This window comes from Agelaius tricolor, unplaced genomic scaffold (genome assembly GCF_023055355.1).
Source record: "Agelaius tricolor isolate 1412-34295 unplaced genomic scaffold, bAgeTri1.0.p SCAF_8, whole genome shotgun sequence".
Lineage (NCBI taxonomy): Eukaryota > Metazoa > Chordata > Aves > Passeriformes > Icteridae > Agelaius > Agelaius tricolor.
This window is the reverse complement of record NW_027269268.1, coordinates 2874391-2891507: the sequence shown is the minus strand read 5'-3', so window position 1 is coordinate 2891507 and position 17117 is coordinate 2874391. Positions and strand designations below refer to the sequence as shown.

The 17117-nt window shown below is 49.0% G+C and overlaps 1 protein-coding gene across 1 annotated transcript in view; it reads right to left on the bottom strand.

Moving 5' to 3' along the window:
- Positions 1-1431: 1431 nt before the first annotated feature.
- Positions 1432-17117, bottom strand: part of ALPK1 (alpha kinase 1) — a 33149-nt gene continuing 17463 nt past the window's right edge. The window contains exons 4-14 of the mRNA XM_071431321.1: positions 11751-11949; positions 10829-10888; positions 10131-10217; positions 9358-9434; positions 7692-7787; positions 7204-7308; positions 4837-6841; positions 4439-4592; positions 3788-3950; positions 3511-3697; positions 1432-3251 (exon numbers count right to left, since the gene is read on the bottom strand). Of these exons, the coding sequence (XP_071287422.1) occupies positions 3058-3251; positions 3511-3697; positions 3788-3950; positions 4439-4592; positions 4837-6841; positions 7204-7308; positions 7692-7787; positions 9358-9434; positions 10131-10217; positions 10829-10888; positions 11751-11949 (3327 nt within the window). The 3' untranslated portion in view covers positions 1432-3057. The remainder of the gene's footprint in view (positions 3252-3510; positions 3698-3787; positions 3951-4438; positions 4593-4836; positions 6842-7203; positions 7309-7691; positions 7788-9357; positions 9435-10130; positions 10218-10828; positions 10889-11750; positions 11950-17117) is intronic.

The window sequence follows — 17117 nt, the reverse complement described above, 5'->3', positions numbered from 1 at the left end:
TGGAAGATACACTCTGTGCCTCAAGAACAGTTTGGCAGAGAAGTTCGGGATTAGGGGATGGGATTAGGTTCTGTAGGGAGGGGGCAGCGGGCGGGCACAGCGGGCTCACACGAGCTGGGGCAGCGGGCAGGCGGCTGCGGAGGCCAGCAGCCCCATCTGCTCCCGCTCCGCCAGGGGAGAGGGGACACGATTTCATCCAAGTGGAAGAAAGGAGGGTGGCGTGTGTCACTCCCGGGAGAGAGGGGCGAGAGCGGCACGCTGCCGCCAGCTTCCCCGCAGAGCTGGGGGAGGCACCCGTGTGCCGGGGCTCCCCTCGAGGCAGCAGGTGACAGCCGCAGGCACCAACCAACACCTCGCTGCAAACACCCCGGTCTGGTTAGGGGGAAGGAGACGCCGAGGAATCTGCTGCTGCTGTGTTCTTCCAAGCAGAAGAGATTTGGGCAGCCCGGGCTGCGGTTCTGCCCTTGCTGGTGTGAGGCTTTCCCCTCGTTCCCCATGAATAGCCGTGTCTGGGGAAGGAGCTGTGCCGAAATCCAGCAGCTGGGCTCTGGGGGCAGCTGATGTCGGGTTTGGGTTTATGCTGCCTCGTGTGCAGGGGCTGCCTCATAGCTGGAGGGGTCAGCCCGTGCCCGCTCTCTGCCAGCCGGAACAGCCCGGGATGCTGCGGCTCCGAGGGAGAGGGAGGGAGGCAAGCTTGGCTCAGCCCTGTATTGTTGGGATCCCTTCCCACTGCATCTTTTCTAAGAGAAATTCCCCGAAGTGCTCCAGTTACTGGCATTACTTATGAGTGAGAAAATCATTCTACCTGTTAGCAGGCTTTGGTTGCATCAGCTTGTTCCCTGGATATCAGATTTACTAACTTGGATGCACAGGCACGACACACAGCCAACAAAACTGCCTTTCACCTGGATACCTGCAGAAAGGGAAGGAGGAAAAAGCTCTTTAAGCAAATACCCTCCCTGAAGGACAGGAAAGTGTGTCACCGCTGTCACAAGCAGGCCAGTTTCGTGCCTGACTTGCAGCAGCACTTACACAAGTCCTTACACTCAAGTCCTGGAGTTTAGGTGACAGGAAAAAATGTTTCATGCTTCCTCAAGTGTGATGTCCCTACATCTCATATTTCACTGTGCCAGCACGGCACAGCTCCGCTCCTTTTGTAGAGCCTGGCTCTCAATGGTTATACCGAGTACTTAGGTTGGAATTTGGAGAGCACTACAATTAATCAAGCCAAAAAATCATCTCAGTAGCAAGTTACTTAACACAAACCACTGGATCTCCAATAAAAACTTCCAATTTCTAATTTAAAAAAGAGAAAGTATTCCCGATGTCTCAGTTAGTTCAAATTACTTTATTCTGATACCAGAGGAAATTTTTTTTGTCAGTATCTCTATGATGAGATTTACAGCCAAAATATTAAATTCTCCATCCTCAGAGTCAACTATTTATTTCCTCAATAATCCCCTATTTATACCACAAATTGCAGCCAATAACTTAAACTCCGTGTGTTTGGAGCCACGTTCATGAAGAGCCCCAGCTCTGCAGGCAGTGAGGTTATAAATCCACGATTTCCAGTATCCAAGCCCCGGATGAAGAGAGAGTGCCTGATACATCTGAAATTGTAAAGAGTTAGAATCCTATGAAGAGTAAGACCAGTAGAATATGATTCCATGTCTGTTTTAACAGGGAACTGAACAAGCTGATCCTCAACCCTAACTTTTACTTGTGAGTAGCCATAACTTTGGCTGAGGTGGCAAAATGTCTCCTAAACCAACAAAATAAACAAGCTGCTAGGTGGAAATACTAGGAAGAAAGCAAAATATTAAAATTCCATAGGGATGGATTTATTCAGAAGCACGTCTAAATAAATTTTCTTTTCCTCCCTTTGAGCAGGAAGGAGTGGAAAACGCAGGACTGGTCAGGGCTCCCAAAACTGCTTATGCTGCCTGCTGACAGCGCATTAGGACACTTTGTTGTGCAGGGAGTGTCCGAGGGGTTTTGTTTTGGTTTTAATTGTCCCTACAGAGCACGGAAAGCTTCTGCAGAGAGGCCTTAACACAGCACCTCTGCTGCCCATGAATTCCCGGGATCTTGCTAACTAGCTTTGTTCGCCCCCCGGAGCCCGGCTGCGCTCGCTGTCCGGAGCACGGAGCTATGCAGGTTCGTCACTCAGTTAAAGCCAGCATTTCCCCACTGCCGAGCGAGAACAAGGCCGGCCTTTATTGGCTGCACAACAAGATAACGGGCTTAATCTTCCCAGTAACACGTGAGCTTCCATGTATCACTTTAATCTGCGAGACACTGGGGCCGAGTGTCCCGTCACATGCCGATTTCACCGCCGTGTCAGCCGGCGACTGCCCAGATCAATGATGGATTGTTTGCTGGCTCTTAACAACAGGCAAGATGGTGAATGCCCCGGGGTGACAGACAGTGTGCAATGGGAAGGGCCGCAAATCTGATGGCCCGGTTCAAGTTCACCTGACAAAGCTGGAACAATCTGAGAGCAGAGCTCGGGAAAGGATTATTCACACTGGCATTATATTTTTGAATGCATTTTTCTCCCCGCGCAGCTGCGCAGCTCCTCAAGACTGAAGGTTTATGCACCATAATAAAGAGATTTAATATTTTTTTCCCCCTCTTCCTTCTCCCTCTTTACACCTAGTTCTAATCAGTTGGCCCAGGGATAGGGCATCTTTCCAAACAACTCAGCACAAACATCACCTAGAAAACAATAGCATTGCTAAAACGCTGGGACAAAAGCCTAAAAACCTCTGCTGGCTGCAGAAACAAAAGGGGATGGCTTTGTTAAAGCAAAGTCTGTTGGGGACCCATCTTTTTGTGGAACTTTAATGCTGTGCCCCCTTTCTCATCAAGGAAATCTCCCAAAAGAAAGGATGCCAGTGCTTGGGGGCAGTGGGACATGGGGGCTTTGGGGGGGAAGAGGAGAATAGGAAATGAAGGCAGCTGTTCACTGTCTTGCTGGACGAGCTGCTCCCAGAGATGTCTAGGATAAAACAGTGTCCAGCTCATGGGTTGTTCTGTGGACTGACCTGTGCCAGTCTAGGCCAGCAGCTCCATGGAGGGCCTTGTCAAGGACAGGCAGCTACAGATCTCGTTGCACTCCACATGTTGATCATTAAAAAAGTAGTAAATTCCTTTCTTCCCAAAGTTGGAGCGTGAGTCTTTGCTATTGAGGGAGTGAATCTGGGGGTCTGTGAGGTAGATGAGGCCTTTCCCGTTACCTGTCACCCAACCTGTGGAAGAAATGGTACATCTTGGTATCTTGTTTATCTTGATAAACACCACAGCCTTTGTTTTAGCACACTCAGGACTCTCTGCCTGGCATGGCCCTTCCTCTCTTCATGTCACCTCAGTGACTCCCAGTTTCCACCTATGGCAGCAACAGCAGAACCCTATGAGGCACACAATGAATTTTAACCAAATGAATACCCCAAAGACACCAGTGGGCCAGCAGCTGAGTGTGAGAGGCATAAACATCACTGTCACACACACCTTGAAGGTCGACGACCACGTCAGTTCCCTTGGAGAACTCGTAGCAGAAGTGGCCATAAGCCAGACCATACTCTGTGGCTTTGTACTCATTCTTCACCACCCTGGTGTTGTTGGAGAGTTTCACAAACTCCCCCAGGATGTAGGGCTCCACACTCACACATCCTTTTATAATTCTATCTTCCAGAATCTGAAAGGAGACAGCCCCACTGTTGCTGTAATTGACCCAAGACACCTTTCCTCATCAGGTCCTTGGGGTTGCTCAGCAGACAGTTCTTACCAGGAGCACTGCAGAGGGGATGTAAAAGATTTGGGTAGGGACCTTCTGCTCATACAGCCTCTTGTTGAACTCTGTCACGTAGTACTGGGCTGTCATCTGTCGCTCCACGTCACTGAAATGATGGAGGAGTCCTTTTTCCTCTTTGTATTCCTTCCCAACATACCTGAACAAAAGGAGAAGGGTCTGGAGAGGTGTTTGTTCTGGGTGCTGTGATACAGAAACATCACTGCCAAGAAGAACATGTCAGAAGCAAATCCACCTCTGGGTGGTGCTTTTAAAATGGTTGCCATTAAAACTGGGTGGAATTCTTTTCTATCTCAGAGATGTGAAAAATTATCCATCAAATCCTGGGATGGGAGTTTGACTCAGAGATATTAAAATATTGTTCTCCATCCATAATAATGAATAAGCTACTCCTAACAATGATCTGAACTCTGCCATTAGCTGTTAGAAGACAACAGTAAAGCAGCTTTTCCTTCCTGGAAATTAAAAGCTAGAGTTACATGGAGTGATGGGAAAGATTGCCAAAATGTCCAACACATTTGGACAAAGCCATCAAATATTCCTGCTACAGCAAATCTTACCAGACCGTTTTCATCCATATTTACAAACAAGCAGCATTGATGAACATTTTGTTTCAGAAATCCATACCTTCCCAGGCTTTCTTCTTGGTGCAGGAAGTGTATCCAAAAGGCATTTCTCTGCTTGCCTTCCTTGGCCACATTCAGGTAGTCCCCAATGAACACAGCTGTCTCCTGGCCTGTCCATAGCCCCGATTTCTTGGAGTATTTCAGAAGAAGGGCAGCTACAAAAAAGAGAACACCACAGATAAAACGGAGAAATACACAGGACTGCTCTGAGCCTGTGCTGAGAACTGGCTGTTATTTATGATTAACTCCATGATCATTATCTTAGACAGATTTCAGGGATGGCATGTGGAATCTAAACTCAAGTAACGGGGTAAAATGCAATAAAAAATTAAATCCTGACTAAAATACTAAGTCAAGCTTGCTCTCTGTGGAGGCACAGGTTGCTGTGTGGGAACTCACAGTATGCTTTGCGAAGCTCTTTGCTCTTAAAGATCCCAGTAGGCATCAGTCTCTGGACAAGCCAGTGATACTCTACCCCTGCCAGGAGCTGCCTGTAATCATCATCCCTCAGAAAGCGAGCATCCAGGAGCTCTTCCTTCACTCTGCCAGGCATGAAGGCAAAGCCACTTCCCCTTGGGACTGAACCTGCAGGGCAGCTCATGGCCATCAGTGCTGATGTGATCCCTGAACTCAGAGAGGAACTGGACTGTCCCCTGCTGCCCAGCACATCCTGAGACTTCTCTTCATCTTCCTCTGTAGTGGCACAGTCAAAGTGCTTGGTTGTGGGTATCTTTCCCAGGGAGGACAAAGCTGTTGGCACACTGGGAGTTGCTCCATGCTTTGGAGCCAGTGCTGCAGGATAATCCTTTACCAAGTCTCCCAGGCTGATGAGCTCAAATTCAGTGTCATCCATTGTTTCTGCCTGGGTGTCAACCTGAGGCACCTGCAGAGATCTGTTCCCCAGTATGGCAGATTTGCTCACCCAGCCAGGCACAGAGGAGTCACTACCCGTTTTCAGCCCGATGTTTGTTGATGGTGCAGAAGGGCCCCTGTCCTGGGGGGGCTGTGCCTCAAACGAGGGACCCTCGGTGCTGTCTGCAGGTTCTCCCGAGTGGAGCCGCTCAAAGCGACCGATGCTTCCCTCCCTGCTGCTGTCCTTGGTCCTGCAGCTCAGCTCTACACAGGAAAAGGACATCTCCTCCTCCTGCCTTGTAGGAGCAGAGTAGGAGATGGAGAGGGAAGGAAACTCATTGTTTGAGCCCTTTGATTTCTCTTTTGAGGAGCTCCTTCCACGGTGCCTTCCCTCCTGCAGCTCTTCTCTGCAGAGAGGCTCCTTCTCCACCATCCTCCCTGCTCGAGGGGCACACCCCTCTGAGGAATGCTGAGGAGACCCCCCAGAGCCACGGAGGGGCTCCCGAGGAGCAGGATGCCAGGCTCTGGGAGGTAAGGAGCACAGGGGAGTGTCCTGGATGCTTCCATCGGGTTCTGTGGTGCAGCACTGCTCCTCCACTGAGCCCTTCTCCCCTTGCTGCCTGTCCCTGAGAGACTCTCTGCTGCTATTACAACTCAGCTCCTCCCAGCTGGAAGAGTAACTGCATTTGGACAGCTTGCACCAAGAGTTCTCAGAAGTAGTGCTTTGGCTCCTGTCTTGCCCTCTGCTGAAAACATCTTTTTCACTATTTATTTTAATTTCTAACAGCTCCATCTCTTCTTCAAAGGAAATTTTCATCACACCAGAGCCAATGTCTTGATTTCTTTGGCCACTGAGTCCCTCTGAGCTGTTTCCTGCTGTTGGTGAGCCCAGAACTTTTACAGCACCACTCCTCTGGTGAGCTGTGTCTTCAGCAGTACACAGGGTGTCCATGGTTTTGGTCTCTGTTCTCAGGGTTGTGATACAAGCTCCCACCTGGATCTCTCCCAGCGTGGTTTTATGAATCCTGCAAGTTTTTTCAAACACTTGGCACACTGACAGGTGGTGCTGGGAATGCTTGGCAAGGATTTTCTCAAAGCTGGCTTCGCCTTGCAGGACAGGTTTTTGTACCGAGCCTTTATAACTGTCTGGGACGTAAGACCTGGCATCGGAATTTGGGAAGCCTCCCACCCGCAGGCGCCTCTTCACGGCTGCAACCAGAGACATGATCTCTCTGGCAAGCATCCCCTTATCTTCCTCCTCTGGGAAGGAGGTGCTGTAGGAGTGCAGCTTGCCCAGGGCTTCCCTGCACAGCTGGGTAACCCCATGGAGCTCCTGGCTGTCCCCGTGGAGCCAGCGGTGCACGGTGGCCAGGCAGAAGGCGGCTTTGATGAAACTGTGCAGCTCCTGCCTGCTGGTGATGGCACTCTGCTCCTCCTTGGTGAGCAGCCCCACCTCGAAGGATTCTTTGGCTGCAGACAAGTAGAACTCTCTCTTTTCCGGGGGACAGTCCTTGGAGTGGCTGTAGGACAGCAGACACATCCCACGGATGTTCTGGGAGGGGACCAAAGAGGAATGAGAGAATTAAACACATGTTTCTTTCCCTTACAGAATTTGAAGCAAAGCTCAGCTCTAACCCCCTGCTGCTGTGTTTCCTGGAGGAAATAAACTTTCTCTTTTTTTTCCCCTTTGAAATACAGCTGTAGTTCTAGGAGAGGCAGCACTCCCAGGGCTTTAAAGCCCATCCTCACTATGGGGATAGCTTTCCCTCAATGTATACCCCATATAACCAACCCAACCCTCAACACAGACACCCTGTGTGATGCACTGCTTGAAAGCCATGTCAGAGCCAAACTGAGCAGCCTGGGCTCTTCCCCTGCACAAATCCCCCTTCCAGAGGGAGGAGTAACACTCACCACGGCCGTGAGGACAAACAGGGGGGTGTACTGGCTGTAGGCAGCTGCCAGCTTGCAGGCCTCGGCTGCTGATAACAAGCGGTGGTTGAACTCCTGCAGGAGACTCTGATGAAAGAAAAAAAACCCCAAAAATAAGGGAAAAACCTCAACTTAAGGACTTTATCTCCAAATATATGGTGCCTGGTAAGAAGGGACAATCATATCTTAAACAAGAGCCTGGTTTGTTTCTGCAAGACCCTTCTTGCTAAGGTTCACCATGGATACAGCACTTTTGACTCCATAAATATTCTAAATATATACACTCTATAACATATTCTTAATATATTCTTTTCCTGAAGCCAGGCATTCTCCCAATTAGGTGCTACTGAGCTCTTTCACTGGGAGCAATGGAAGTTTCTGCAGCCCTCTCAGCACGGGAGAGGAAATGTGTGAGTGAATTGGAGACCACCTGAAGCACCCACACACACAAAGCCCAAACCAAGTCTCACCAGGTCAATGTCAGCACTGCTTTTGAAGCGTGCATAATCCTGCTCATCCATGGAAGCAAAGATGTCTGCCATAATACCCAAGGATGTGGCAATTCCCTGAAAGAGAAATTAAAAATTTTCATACTGGGGTTTTTTCCCCCCCTGTATTTTGAATTTTTCTGCTCTGCTGTGTAGAACATGCCAGAAAAACAAGCAAACAAACACACAAACAAGATCCAAAGAGAAGCATGGCTAAGAAATCCAGAGATGCTATCTTGGTATGGTTTTATTAATTTCACTTGCAGGAAGTGCAGTAATCTGGAAGACCTGATGCCACCTAAGGGCCTGCCTGGCCAAATAATTAAGAAACCCAGGTATGCTTTTGTGGGAACTCAGCACATCACTCCGGATGTCCAGAGTTGCCAAGAGAACCCTTGGGGGGGCTCAGAAATCCTGGAATGTTGCCAGGAGCGCCTGGTGGCTTGACTTCGATCCCTCTAGGGATGTGCCACCTGTTTGAGGACATGAGAGTCACTTGGGAATGAATGGTGCAGGAATGATGTATTTACAGGGTGAGATATAGATTTTAGGGTTTTAGTACAGGGGGGTTATGGAGACAAGATGGAGGGATCAGGGTGTGTCTTGTCCTTCTTCTTTCTTCTTCTTGTCATCCATTTTCTGTGGTGATGTTGGCAGTTGGGGATTGGTCCATGGTGAAGGTGCACTTGCTAATATGAAAGGTATTGGGAAATAAAGGTAAATATGATGTACGTAGTTTTTAGCATAAAAAGACACGACCGCCCCGTGAGTGGTCAGAGTGCCCTTGGCTGCCTTGCTGGTCAGACCTCGGCTGGGCAGAAAGAAAATTCTGTAGATAAGAAATAATAAACAGTTTGAAGACCGAAAAACTGAAGAGTCCAGACTCGTCCTTTGAAGCATGGGTGGCCCCAGAACCACCCTACGCATGTCTGGGCAGAGACAGACACCCGACCGGACATGCTTTCACAAAATTCACTGCAGAACCCCCTGCTGCCGCTGAAATGGTGAACACAGAAATGTTCTGAGCTTGAGGTCAAGCTTTAAGACATGGCAGACAAGAGGTGACAAGGTCTGGGTTTTTGGGATATCTTGTGCTGGGGTCCAATTACAAACCCTCTGTGAGCATCACCCTGGGACTCGCCAGGCTCAGGCTCACATTCCTGTTTAGCTACAGACACATGGTGTGACTGCTGCTCCATCTCCAGTGGGAGGATGAGTGCTGCTCAGCCTCACAAACATGCCAAGGACAGGCAGGGGGGTTCTGTGAGGTGCTCAGGTCCTGCAGGGCCAGGGGAATCCATCACCCACCACAAACGTGCTCAGGGGAAAAACAATTCCCTCTAATCCTAAGAAATAGCTAAAATCTGTGGCTGATCTCTGGAATTAAGCTGTCCTTGTTGGAGGCACCAGAGGCATCCTCAGGGATGGTTTCACTTCAGATGGCTCTATTTAATGACGAGTATTGCTTTCATCCCCCTGCAGTAAAGGAAGCGTGGGTGAGGCGGTGCATGCACGCGGAAACAACGCGGAATACAGACTTTGTGCTGCCTGTTAACCCCGCCTCAGGTGTGTCACAGAGGGAAACAAAAGCTAAGCTGCAGTGCTTCCTGGGCTGGCAGGGAGATGCAGAGTGGAAAGGAGATGCTACCTTTTTATCTGGCTGAGGAAGTTGGAAGTATCCCACGATGGAAGCCCAGACCAGCTCTGCTGCCTCATACCACATCCCTGAAATAAAGCAGAAAACAGGCACTAAGCAGGGGATGCCAGAGATGCATTTCCACAGCTTATTTCACCCCTTGGGCCCTCAGAACAGGATAAAACCATGATAAAACCATAAAACCAAGCAAAACATAAAAGCATGTTCTGCTTCAGTGACTCTGACTATTTATGAGTTTCCTTCAGCTTTTGGCTGTGCATGAACACCCATTTTGTCCTCACAAAAGACTTCAGCTCCACAATCATGGAAGATTTGGTATCTCAAACCAAAAGCATAAGATGAAGACTGTTGTCTCAAGTGCCAAACCCTGAATACAAAAGCCCATCCTGCTGAAAATCAGGGATTTTCCTGTCTTGAGAGAGGACATTGCTGGGATGTCCCTTTGATAAAACTACCACCTGCCTTTGGGAATAGTGAATTTGGGACAAACATGGAGTGGCACAGGGAAAAAGGGAACATTTCAGATTGTTCCTTGGCTTCAGGTGAGATTAGTAATAAAATGTTAACTCCTGCAAAATGTTTGCTTGGCACATTGTTACAGGCCCTTGCTGCAAAGAGATGGGTGTGCAACTCATCCTCTGTGCCTGTTTTATGGGTACAGGGCGTTCCCCACCAGCCAAAATTCTGACGTGTCCAGTGTAACATTTTAAAGGAGAAAAAAAATGGGGAAACCTTGAGTGGAAGCTTCCAGAAGACAGCCTTACCAAGCTTTTGCAGGATCTGTCCCCTGATTTGCAGGCAGACTGCCTGAACAAGAACCCGATCGCTCTCCTCGGCGTATCGCCAGGTTCCTGCAGGAGGGGTGGGAAAACTTGGCATAGAATGAAAAATATTCCTGTAACTCAGCCTCCAAGGGTTACCTGAATCTCAGCAAACTGCCAGGATTCTCCTCCTTGCATGGAGGCCCTTTCCATACAAGAATCTCAGCTTCCCAGGGAAAACAGACCAACAGAACCCTGAACTGCCTCAATTTTCAGAGTCGTACAGCAACCTGAACATACCCACTAAAGAAACCCTGAATAAAGGAAAATAAAACATAAAGAATAAAGTATTTATTTAGTCTGTGAGATCAGGCTGAACACTACTCCAACAATCTGGATTTTTGAGGGGATAGAGTTGACTGAGTTTCCTACATCACTCAGTTCCTTGAAATTGCTCCACAGGTTAAACTTCTCCATTCAGGATATTTTCCCACCCAACTGAAGGTATGCAAGGATGAATGAAAGAAATTTCAAAAATAAAGTAATGTTCCCACATTTTAGGAGGGAATGGTGAAGGAAAAAGAAGTGTGATGTAAAGAGTCATTACTGGGGTTGGTTTTGGCAGGTGTAACTGTTATAACTGGGATCAAGAATCACACCAAAATTGCAAGTATGAAATTAGAAAATAAATTTACACATACCTGTTGCTCCGTTGTCATTAATCAGGCTGCTCAGGATATATTCAGCTTTTAAAAGTTTCCCTGATTGAAAATCAAAGAAAAAAAATATTGAAAATGAACATAAACATGTATTGTGGCATGAGGTGAATAAAACTACTTATCAGGTATCACCTGCACATAGAATTGCTGCTGTCCATAGCCAAAAATGTAGGTGCCCCATATACACATGAATGTTACATGTGGTTGCACAGTAACACAAAATTGTGAATGTATCTTTTTTATTTTATACATCATACATTCCTGGAAGATTGTTGGGATTCCCAGCTCTTATTCCCACTCCTCAGAAGAAAGTAGTCTAGCCTGCTTCCTTCAGCAGCAATGCTGCTGGATTCTGCCCCAAGGAAACGTGGGCTTTGGAAACCCATTTACGTCTCTCCATGGAAAGCAGAGCCACAGGAAGATGCGTTAAAAATCCTTCAGGTGCTCTCCATGTTGCAGGAATGATGGAATTTTACTTTTTTATCCTGGAGGAGTTGTAACCTGCATTGCTGGCATAGTCAAGTGGCCCCATCGAAAAATAAAAAGCAGCTGGGACAGTGTAGAAAAAATGCCAGGATTCTAATTTCCTTTTCTCAAGGCCCTTGCTCGGGAGTACAGCAATTCAGATATCCCCGTTTGAAACCAGCAGGGAAGATTTGTTAAGGGACAAAAGCCCCAATTAGTATTTCCCACACCCTTTCACAACTTTCTCTCCCTCTTTTGGCTCCGAAACCCTTCACACCGGCCCCTTTGTGCTACCGAGAGGAGCCGGCCAGGGCTCAAGGGGGCCGGCAGCGGGAAGCGCGCTCGCAGAGGTGGCACCGCCAGCGTGTCACTGGCAGGGAGGGGACCGAGTGTCACCTCCCGAGTCAGGTGGAGCTGGCAGGGCTGAGGAGAGCGGTACCTGCGTTGACGGCGAGGCGAGCCTGGCGGATGAGCAGCTGCGGGCTGATGGGAGCGCCGGGATGCAGGCGGTGCAGCCCCTTGGCCAGCCGCAGCAGCCGGCTGGAGGCGTCCAGCCAGTACAGGAAGCGGTCCAGCAGGAACACCACGGCCGTGGCCGTGCTGCTGTCCCGGACCACGATGGAGGCCTTCAGAAAAGCCTGGAAAAAAAAATAAAAATAAAAAAAATATATATCCACAGGCAGCCTCGGGAGTGCTGGAAAATGTGTTCAGCTTCACCAACCCTGTTCCTCACCCTATTTTCATGTTTAGGATAGGGAGGTGCCAGCTGTTTATTCTGTTAGAGTTGTAGATGTAATTGTGGATTTATTATGTTTTTTAATTTCCTGATATTTGGAACTGCAGAATTTGGTGGTCTGCTGATGGATTTAAGTCATGTCCAGCAGCAAAGGGGGGAGGTAAGACTGGGAAGGCTGGAAATGGTCACTGTATGCATTGTCCCACTTGGAGCTCAGGCCACCCACTCCTCTGTACACCACAAACAGGCAAACAGGCCGGGAATCCAATGCTTTTCCCCTGCAGGCCATCCTTAATGACCCCTAAGTGCCTATGGACTCTCCTGGATGCCCACAGCAGCACTTACATGGGGAATTGTCAGAATTCCTGAGATCCTTGCTGTTAGCAGGACAGGAGGCCAGCAAAGACAGCCACGGAACACACAAGGGCCTCATCACAGGTGCAGAATTGGGGACTTTTTTGCCAAAAGCCTGTCCCTTCCCATACTGGGCATGGCCTGCTATGGGCATGGCACTTCAACAAGGCAGACTTGCACAAATTTACTTTTTTTCATTTTTCTCTTTTTTTTTTTTCCCTTTCCTCATTCCGAGTTGGATTTTCTAAGAGGATGTCACTTGAAAAGCATTCCTGAAGCTACGGCAGGCACAACTCCGGCCAACAATGGAGGAATCCCCCTCTCCAAGCACCTGTAAACTGACACTGCGAACCAGCCATTCCAAATGCTCATCAACAGGCCATATATTTAAGCACAGAGCATCGCCTAATCTATTTTTTTTCCTCCCCTTCTTCCTTTAATAGATCGGAGCACAAAAGCCTGAGAGAGGGTGACCTACCAAACAAAAGGGCCTTTGAGTTCCTAGGAAAAGTAGACTTGGAGGAGGATGGAAGGAATCCAAGTGGCCCTATTATTTCCACTTGCACTAATTAGACATTTTTCTGTCAGCTATTGAGCACTGCTGAGAGGCCAAACTCACTGAATTCATTTCTAAAGTGTTTACAGAAGTTTGCATCTGTTTGTGTCTCTTCAGGAGGAAAATAAGCACTTCAATAGCATTGTGGAAAATCTAAACGAAGCATCCTATTCTGAAGGGCTTGGCAGTCTTGCAGCTGCATAATTTAACTCCCCGCTCAATGCCGAAACCTCTTGTGTCCCTCTCAAAAACCCAAATGGACGCAAAATGTAGAAAAGTCAAGCCAGGGGGAGAAACGAGGCTACTTTTTTTCCTTTTTTTTTTTTTTTTTTTTTTTTTTTTTTGGGAGGCATGCTGTGTGGCACACAGCGCCACGGCTCCGTGTCAGCGATGTCCCCTCCCCGTGCCGAGCGGGACAGCGAGGAGTGAAGCCCCGCTCCTTTCATTGCCTGCCAGCTCGTGTGGCTGCAGAATTCCTCAGCACCTCCAGCGCACCTCCAGCCGGGACAGCGGCCCCCACAGCCTGGGAAACCCCTCTGGCTCCCGGGATGCCTAGCCTGCTCCATCCCAAGCAGAACCAGGCAGATTTACTCACTTTCTCTGTCGCTTTAGATAAAGAGAGAGAGAGAGGGGGAAAGAGCGAGGTACGCTCCCACTTTGTTTTCACATCTGTGCCCGCGACGTGAAATGGATCTGCCTAATTGAGTTTATGACACAAAGGGAAGCTGGCCGCGGCTGGGAAGTGGAATCAGGTGGCGGGGGAATTAAATTTGCTCCAGATTTCTATACAGGGACCATTGGGGGAAATGCAAAGCAGCCTTTAGCGAGGGGGTTTCGCCTTGATGGCGCTGAGCGGGAGGGTGTGCGGCTCGCACGGCTCCTCCTGAAGTTTGGGTCCCGGCTTTGGGTTCAAAGCCACGACGCCTCCTCCGCATTGACAATGGGGGCCGCTCCCAAGAGAGGGGAGAAGCTCAGAACCGGGGCCATCTGGCACTAGGACGGGCAGGAAAGCGTCAAAGGGAAATTATTGGTGCATAGTAAATGAGGATGAGGAGGAGGGGAAGGAAATAGGGGGAAATCTTTATGTGGCAGCTGATGTAAGAGGAATTACAAGCCCAAATAAATGAAATATTGATTTAATCCACTCTCTCGGCCCTCTTTATAAAGCCAAGATCCCAGAGGCAAGCCCTCCTCCATAGCCTGCGGGCTCAGGAGGATCCCCTTTGGAAAAACGCCTCTACAAACAGCGTGATTAAAAGCAGGGGAAAGAAAGATTCCATTTTCAGCATCCTCACAGTTTTGTGGGTGCTCTGGACTCCTGTGTTTGCTGATACCCACTCATCTCAGACCAGTTCAGTCCTAGTTCCACTTGTGACAGCAGCCAAGCTTTAAAACCTTTTTAAAAAGCTACAAAACTGAGAGCAGCCAGCAAAGAATTTCTAATTCCATGCACAAGGCAGGAGAGTCAGAGGCACACATGTACTTCCAGGTGCTTCAGTCCTCTCCCAGGAGCTGCTCCTAGTTAGCACTCCACTGAACCCTAACAAATTGCCCGGTTTTCTTTCCCCTGTCAGATTAAACACAGAGCCACAGCGCCGATGGATGGGGCTGGAGCCGTTCCCCTTCTTACCCCGTCGTCCTTCCCAAAGACCAAAGCTGCTGTCACCGAGTGGGACTGCTCTATCAATCCCTGCCTTTCAGCTAGCAATCAGGGCCATCTCCCCAAGCAGCAGGGAATTAAGCCTCCCACCAGGCCGAGGATGGCAGGAGAAAGCGTGGCTGGAGGTGCAGGCTGACACACGGGACAGCCACACACTGGATTGCTGCAGACTGAAGAGTCCAGGCAGCTCCTGGACACTTCCCTCTTGGCTCAGAGCAGAGAAGAATTCTGCCCTGCCCTGAACCTGTTAATTATCTCAAGTTATTCATCCTGCAGGCAGAGGAGAGTTGGGAATTCAAAGGCAGCAGCATTAGGTCCATTAGGGGCAGTTCAAAACACCACAGACTGGGGCAGCTTTTACAACCAACCTTACCTTGCTTCAAGACTGGGAATAACTCCTGATTCCCTCAAGGAAAAAGAACAGCAGCGTCTTGTGATGAGGACAGAAGGAGAACTCTTAAAGTGCCCAGGGAGCTGCTTGAAGGGGTGTTCCTTTGGGCCTCAGATCCAACAGGGCAGCAGGGATTTGGGGGACCGTGGTCACATGCAGGGTTCCTGCTCTTGATTAGTACCAAAGATACAGAGGTGCCACAATCGTTTTGTGGCTCTGGTTTGTTCTGGACCATTTATAAACTATTGCGGCACATTAGAAGGAGATATTTTAATACTTAAATACAGCAACACCAGAGACAGAACCCCTCTAAGGGAGCAACTGCAAGACCATTATCAACATCTAAAAATATGAGAAACTTCCTTGAATCAAAAGCATTCTTCTTCCCTCAAAACATCAATCCACTCAAGGAAACACATTTAAAGTTGTAATACTCCAAGAAGCTGCCTCTGGCAGGAGTAAATCCTACCCATGAGCAAAGTGAAGTGATATCCCTACACAAACCCAGGATCCAGCTTCCCTTTTTTAAAAAAAATAAATTATGGTCTACAAATTTCTGCTGTAGTTTTGCCACTCAGGCAGCAGAAGGCGGAGTGCTCTGCAGCACCATGGCAGCCACCCCCGGGAGCTGAAGCTCTCCTGCCTGCACCTCATCTCTAACACTTCTCACTTACAAAGCCCCTAGGAGGCTGGGGTGCCGCGATTCCCGATTCCCGGCTGGAATTCATCCCTCACATCACTCTCCGTTTCACTGGGATCACCCAAGAAGAGCTCTAAAGGAGGCAGGTAGCAAAAGGTCAGCCTCAACCACCGAGATCCCAGGGCTACGATTTAGGGCTTTAATTCTCCTCTTACCACACCCACCGTTAGGAGGAGGAGAAAACGAAATCCTCAGCCCCCAGCTTTAGTTATTTTTCCAAAGGCTCTCAGCTCCTCAGTGCCACACACACACCCACAGTTAGGGCACAGTCCCTTGGAATGGGCTCCCTAATGGCAATCCATCAGCACCTAATTAGCCAAGGGCTGCAGGGCCTTATTTTCCACTCTTTTCAATATTCCCATTAAATTCCAGGAGATCCTAGTGCCAGCAGGGCCAGGATCCGAGCTCCCCCACTCACAGCAGGGAGCATGGAGCCAGCCTGCACAGCTCTCTGCAGAAGGACCAGAGCAGCCCCACTCCTGAAGGCTTTTCCTTTTGTATTCCCATCGTGCCCATCCCAGCAGATCCTGCGCCATGACTGGAGGCAGGAATTACTGATAGGTGTGATAAAAATGAAGCAAACCCCACATCACCACTGTGGATTTGAAAACGGGTAAAAAGAACCAAAAAGGAAGAAAAAAACCCTTAAAATATTAATGTAGCATGAATCATCCCACAAGAGAACTCTCTGTGTGCAGAGAATCATCCTTCAGCTGAAGGCACAGCAGGTTTTTTGGGATCAAAGCTTCCGTGGACATGGGCATGTTGCCCTCTATTGGCTGCTCACCGAGCATTAGGCTAATTCCATCTCTTGGGAAAGCCAAGACCTGCAGGAAGGGCAGCCCTGGCAGCCTCCCTTAGGGATCTGCAGCCCCTTTCCGAACCCCACAGCACACCTGGTATTCAGGGAGGAAAAATAATCCCTCCTTCTTGATCCCTGCCAGCAAGGACGCTGTGACAATTCTGACTTTGCTTTGCCTTGTTAAAAATATAAAATCCCAGTGTTTGCCAGTTTTGGCTTTGGGTAGAGATGCTGGCTATCACCTTTTGGGCCTTAGATTCCCACCATGGGGGCTGCAGGAAGGGCTTGGTTCGCTGGCTGGAACCTGATAAGAAAACGTGGAAAACTTCAGCATGTTGAGCTTGTCGAACTGCTGTGGCCTTTGGGTGGTGAATCCCGGCAGGAAAAAGGAAAAAAAAAAAAAAACAAACCAAAATTCAAACCAAACAGTGCACCTTCTCTGGGATGCAGAGGGGCACTGAGCATCCCCCAGCAAAGAGGAAGGAGAAGAAGGTGGCTCTACCTTCCTGACGAGCCGGCAAGGCGGGTCCCACTTTTTTTAAAAGCTGGAGAACGCCGAGGCAAAGCCTTGAAGCCGCAGCCTAATCCTCTTACTCCCTGTGCCGGT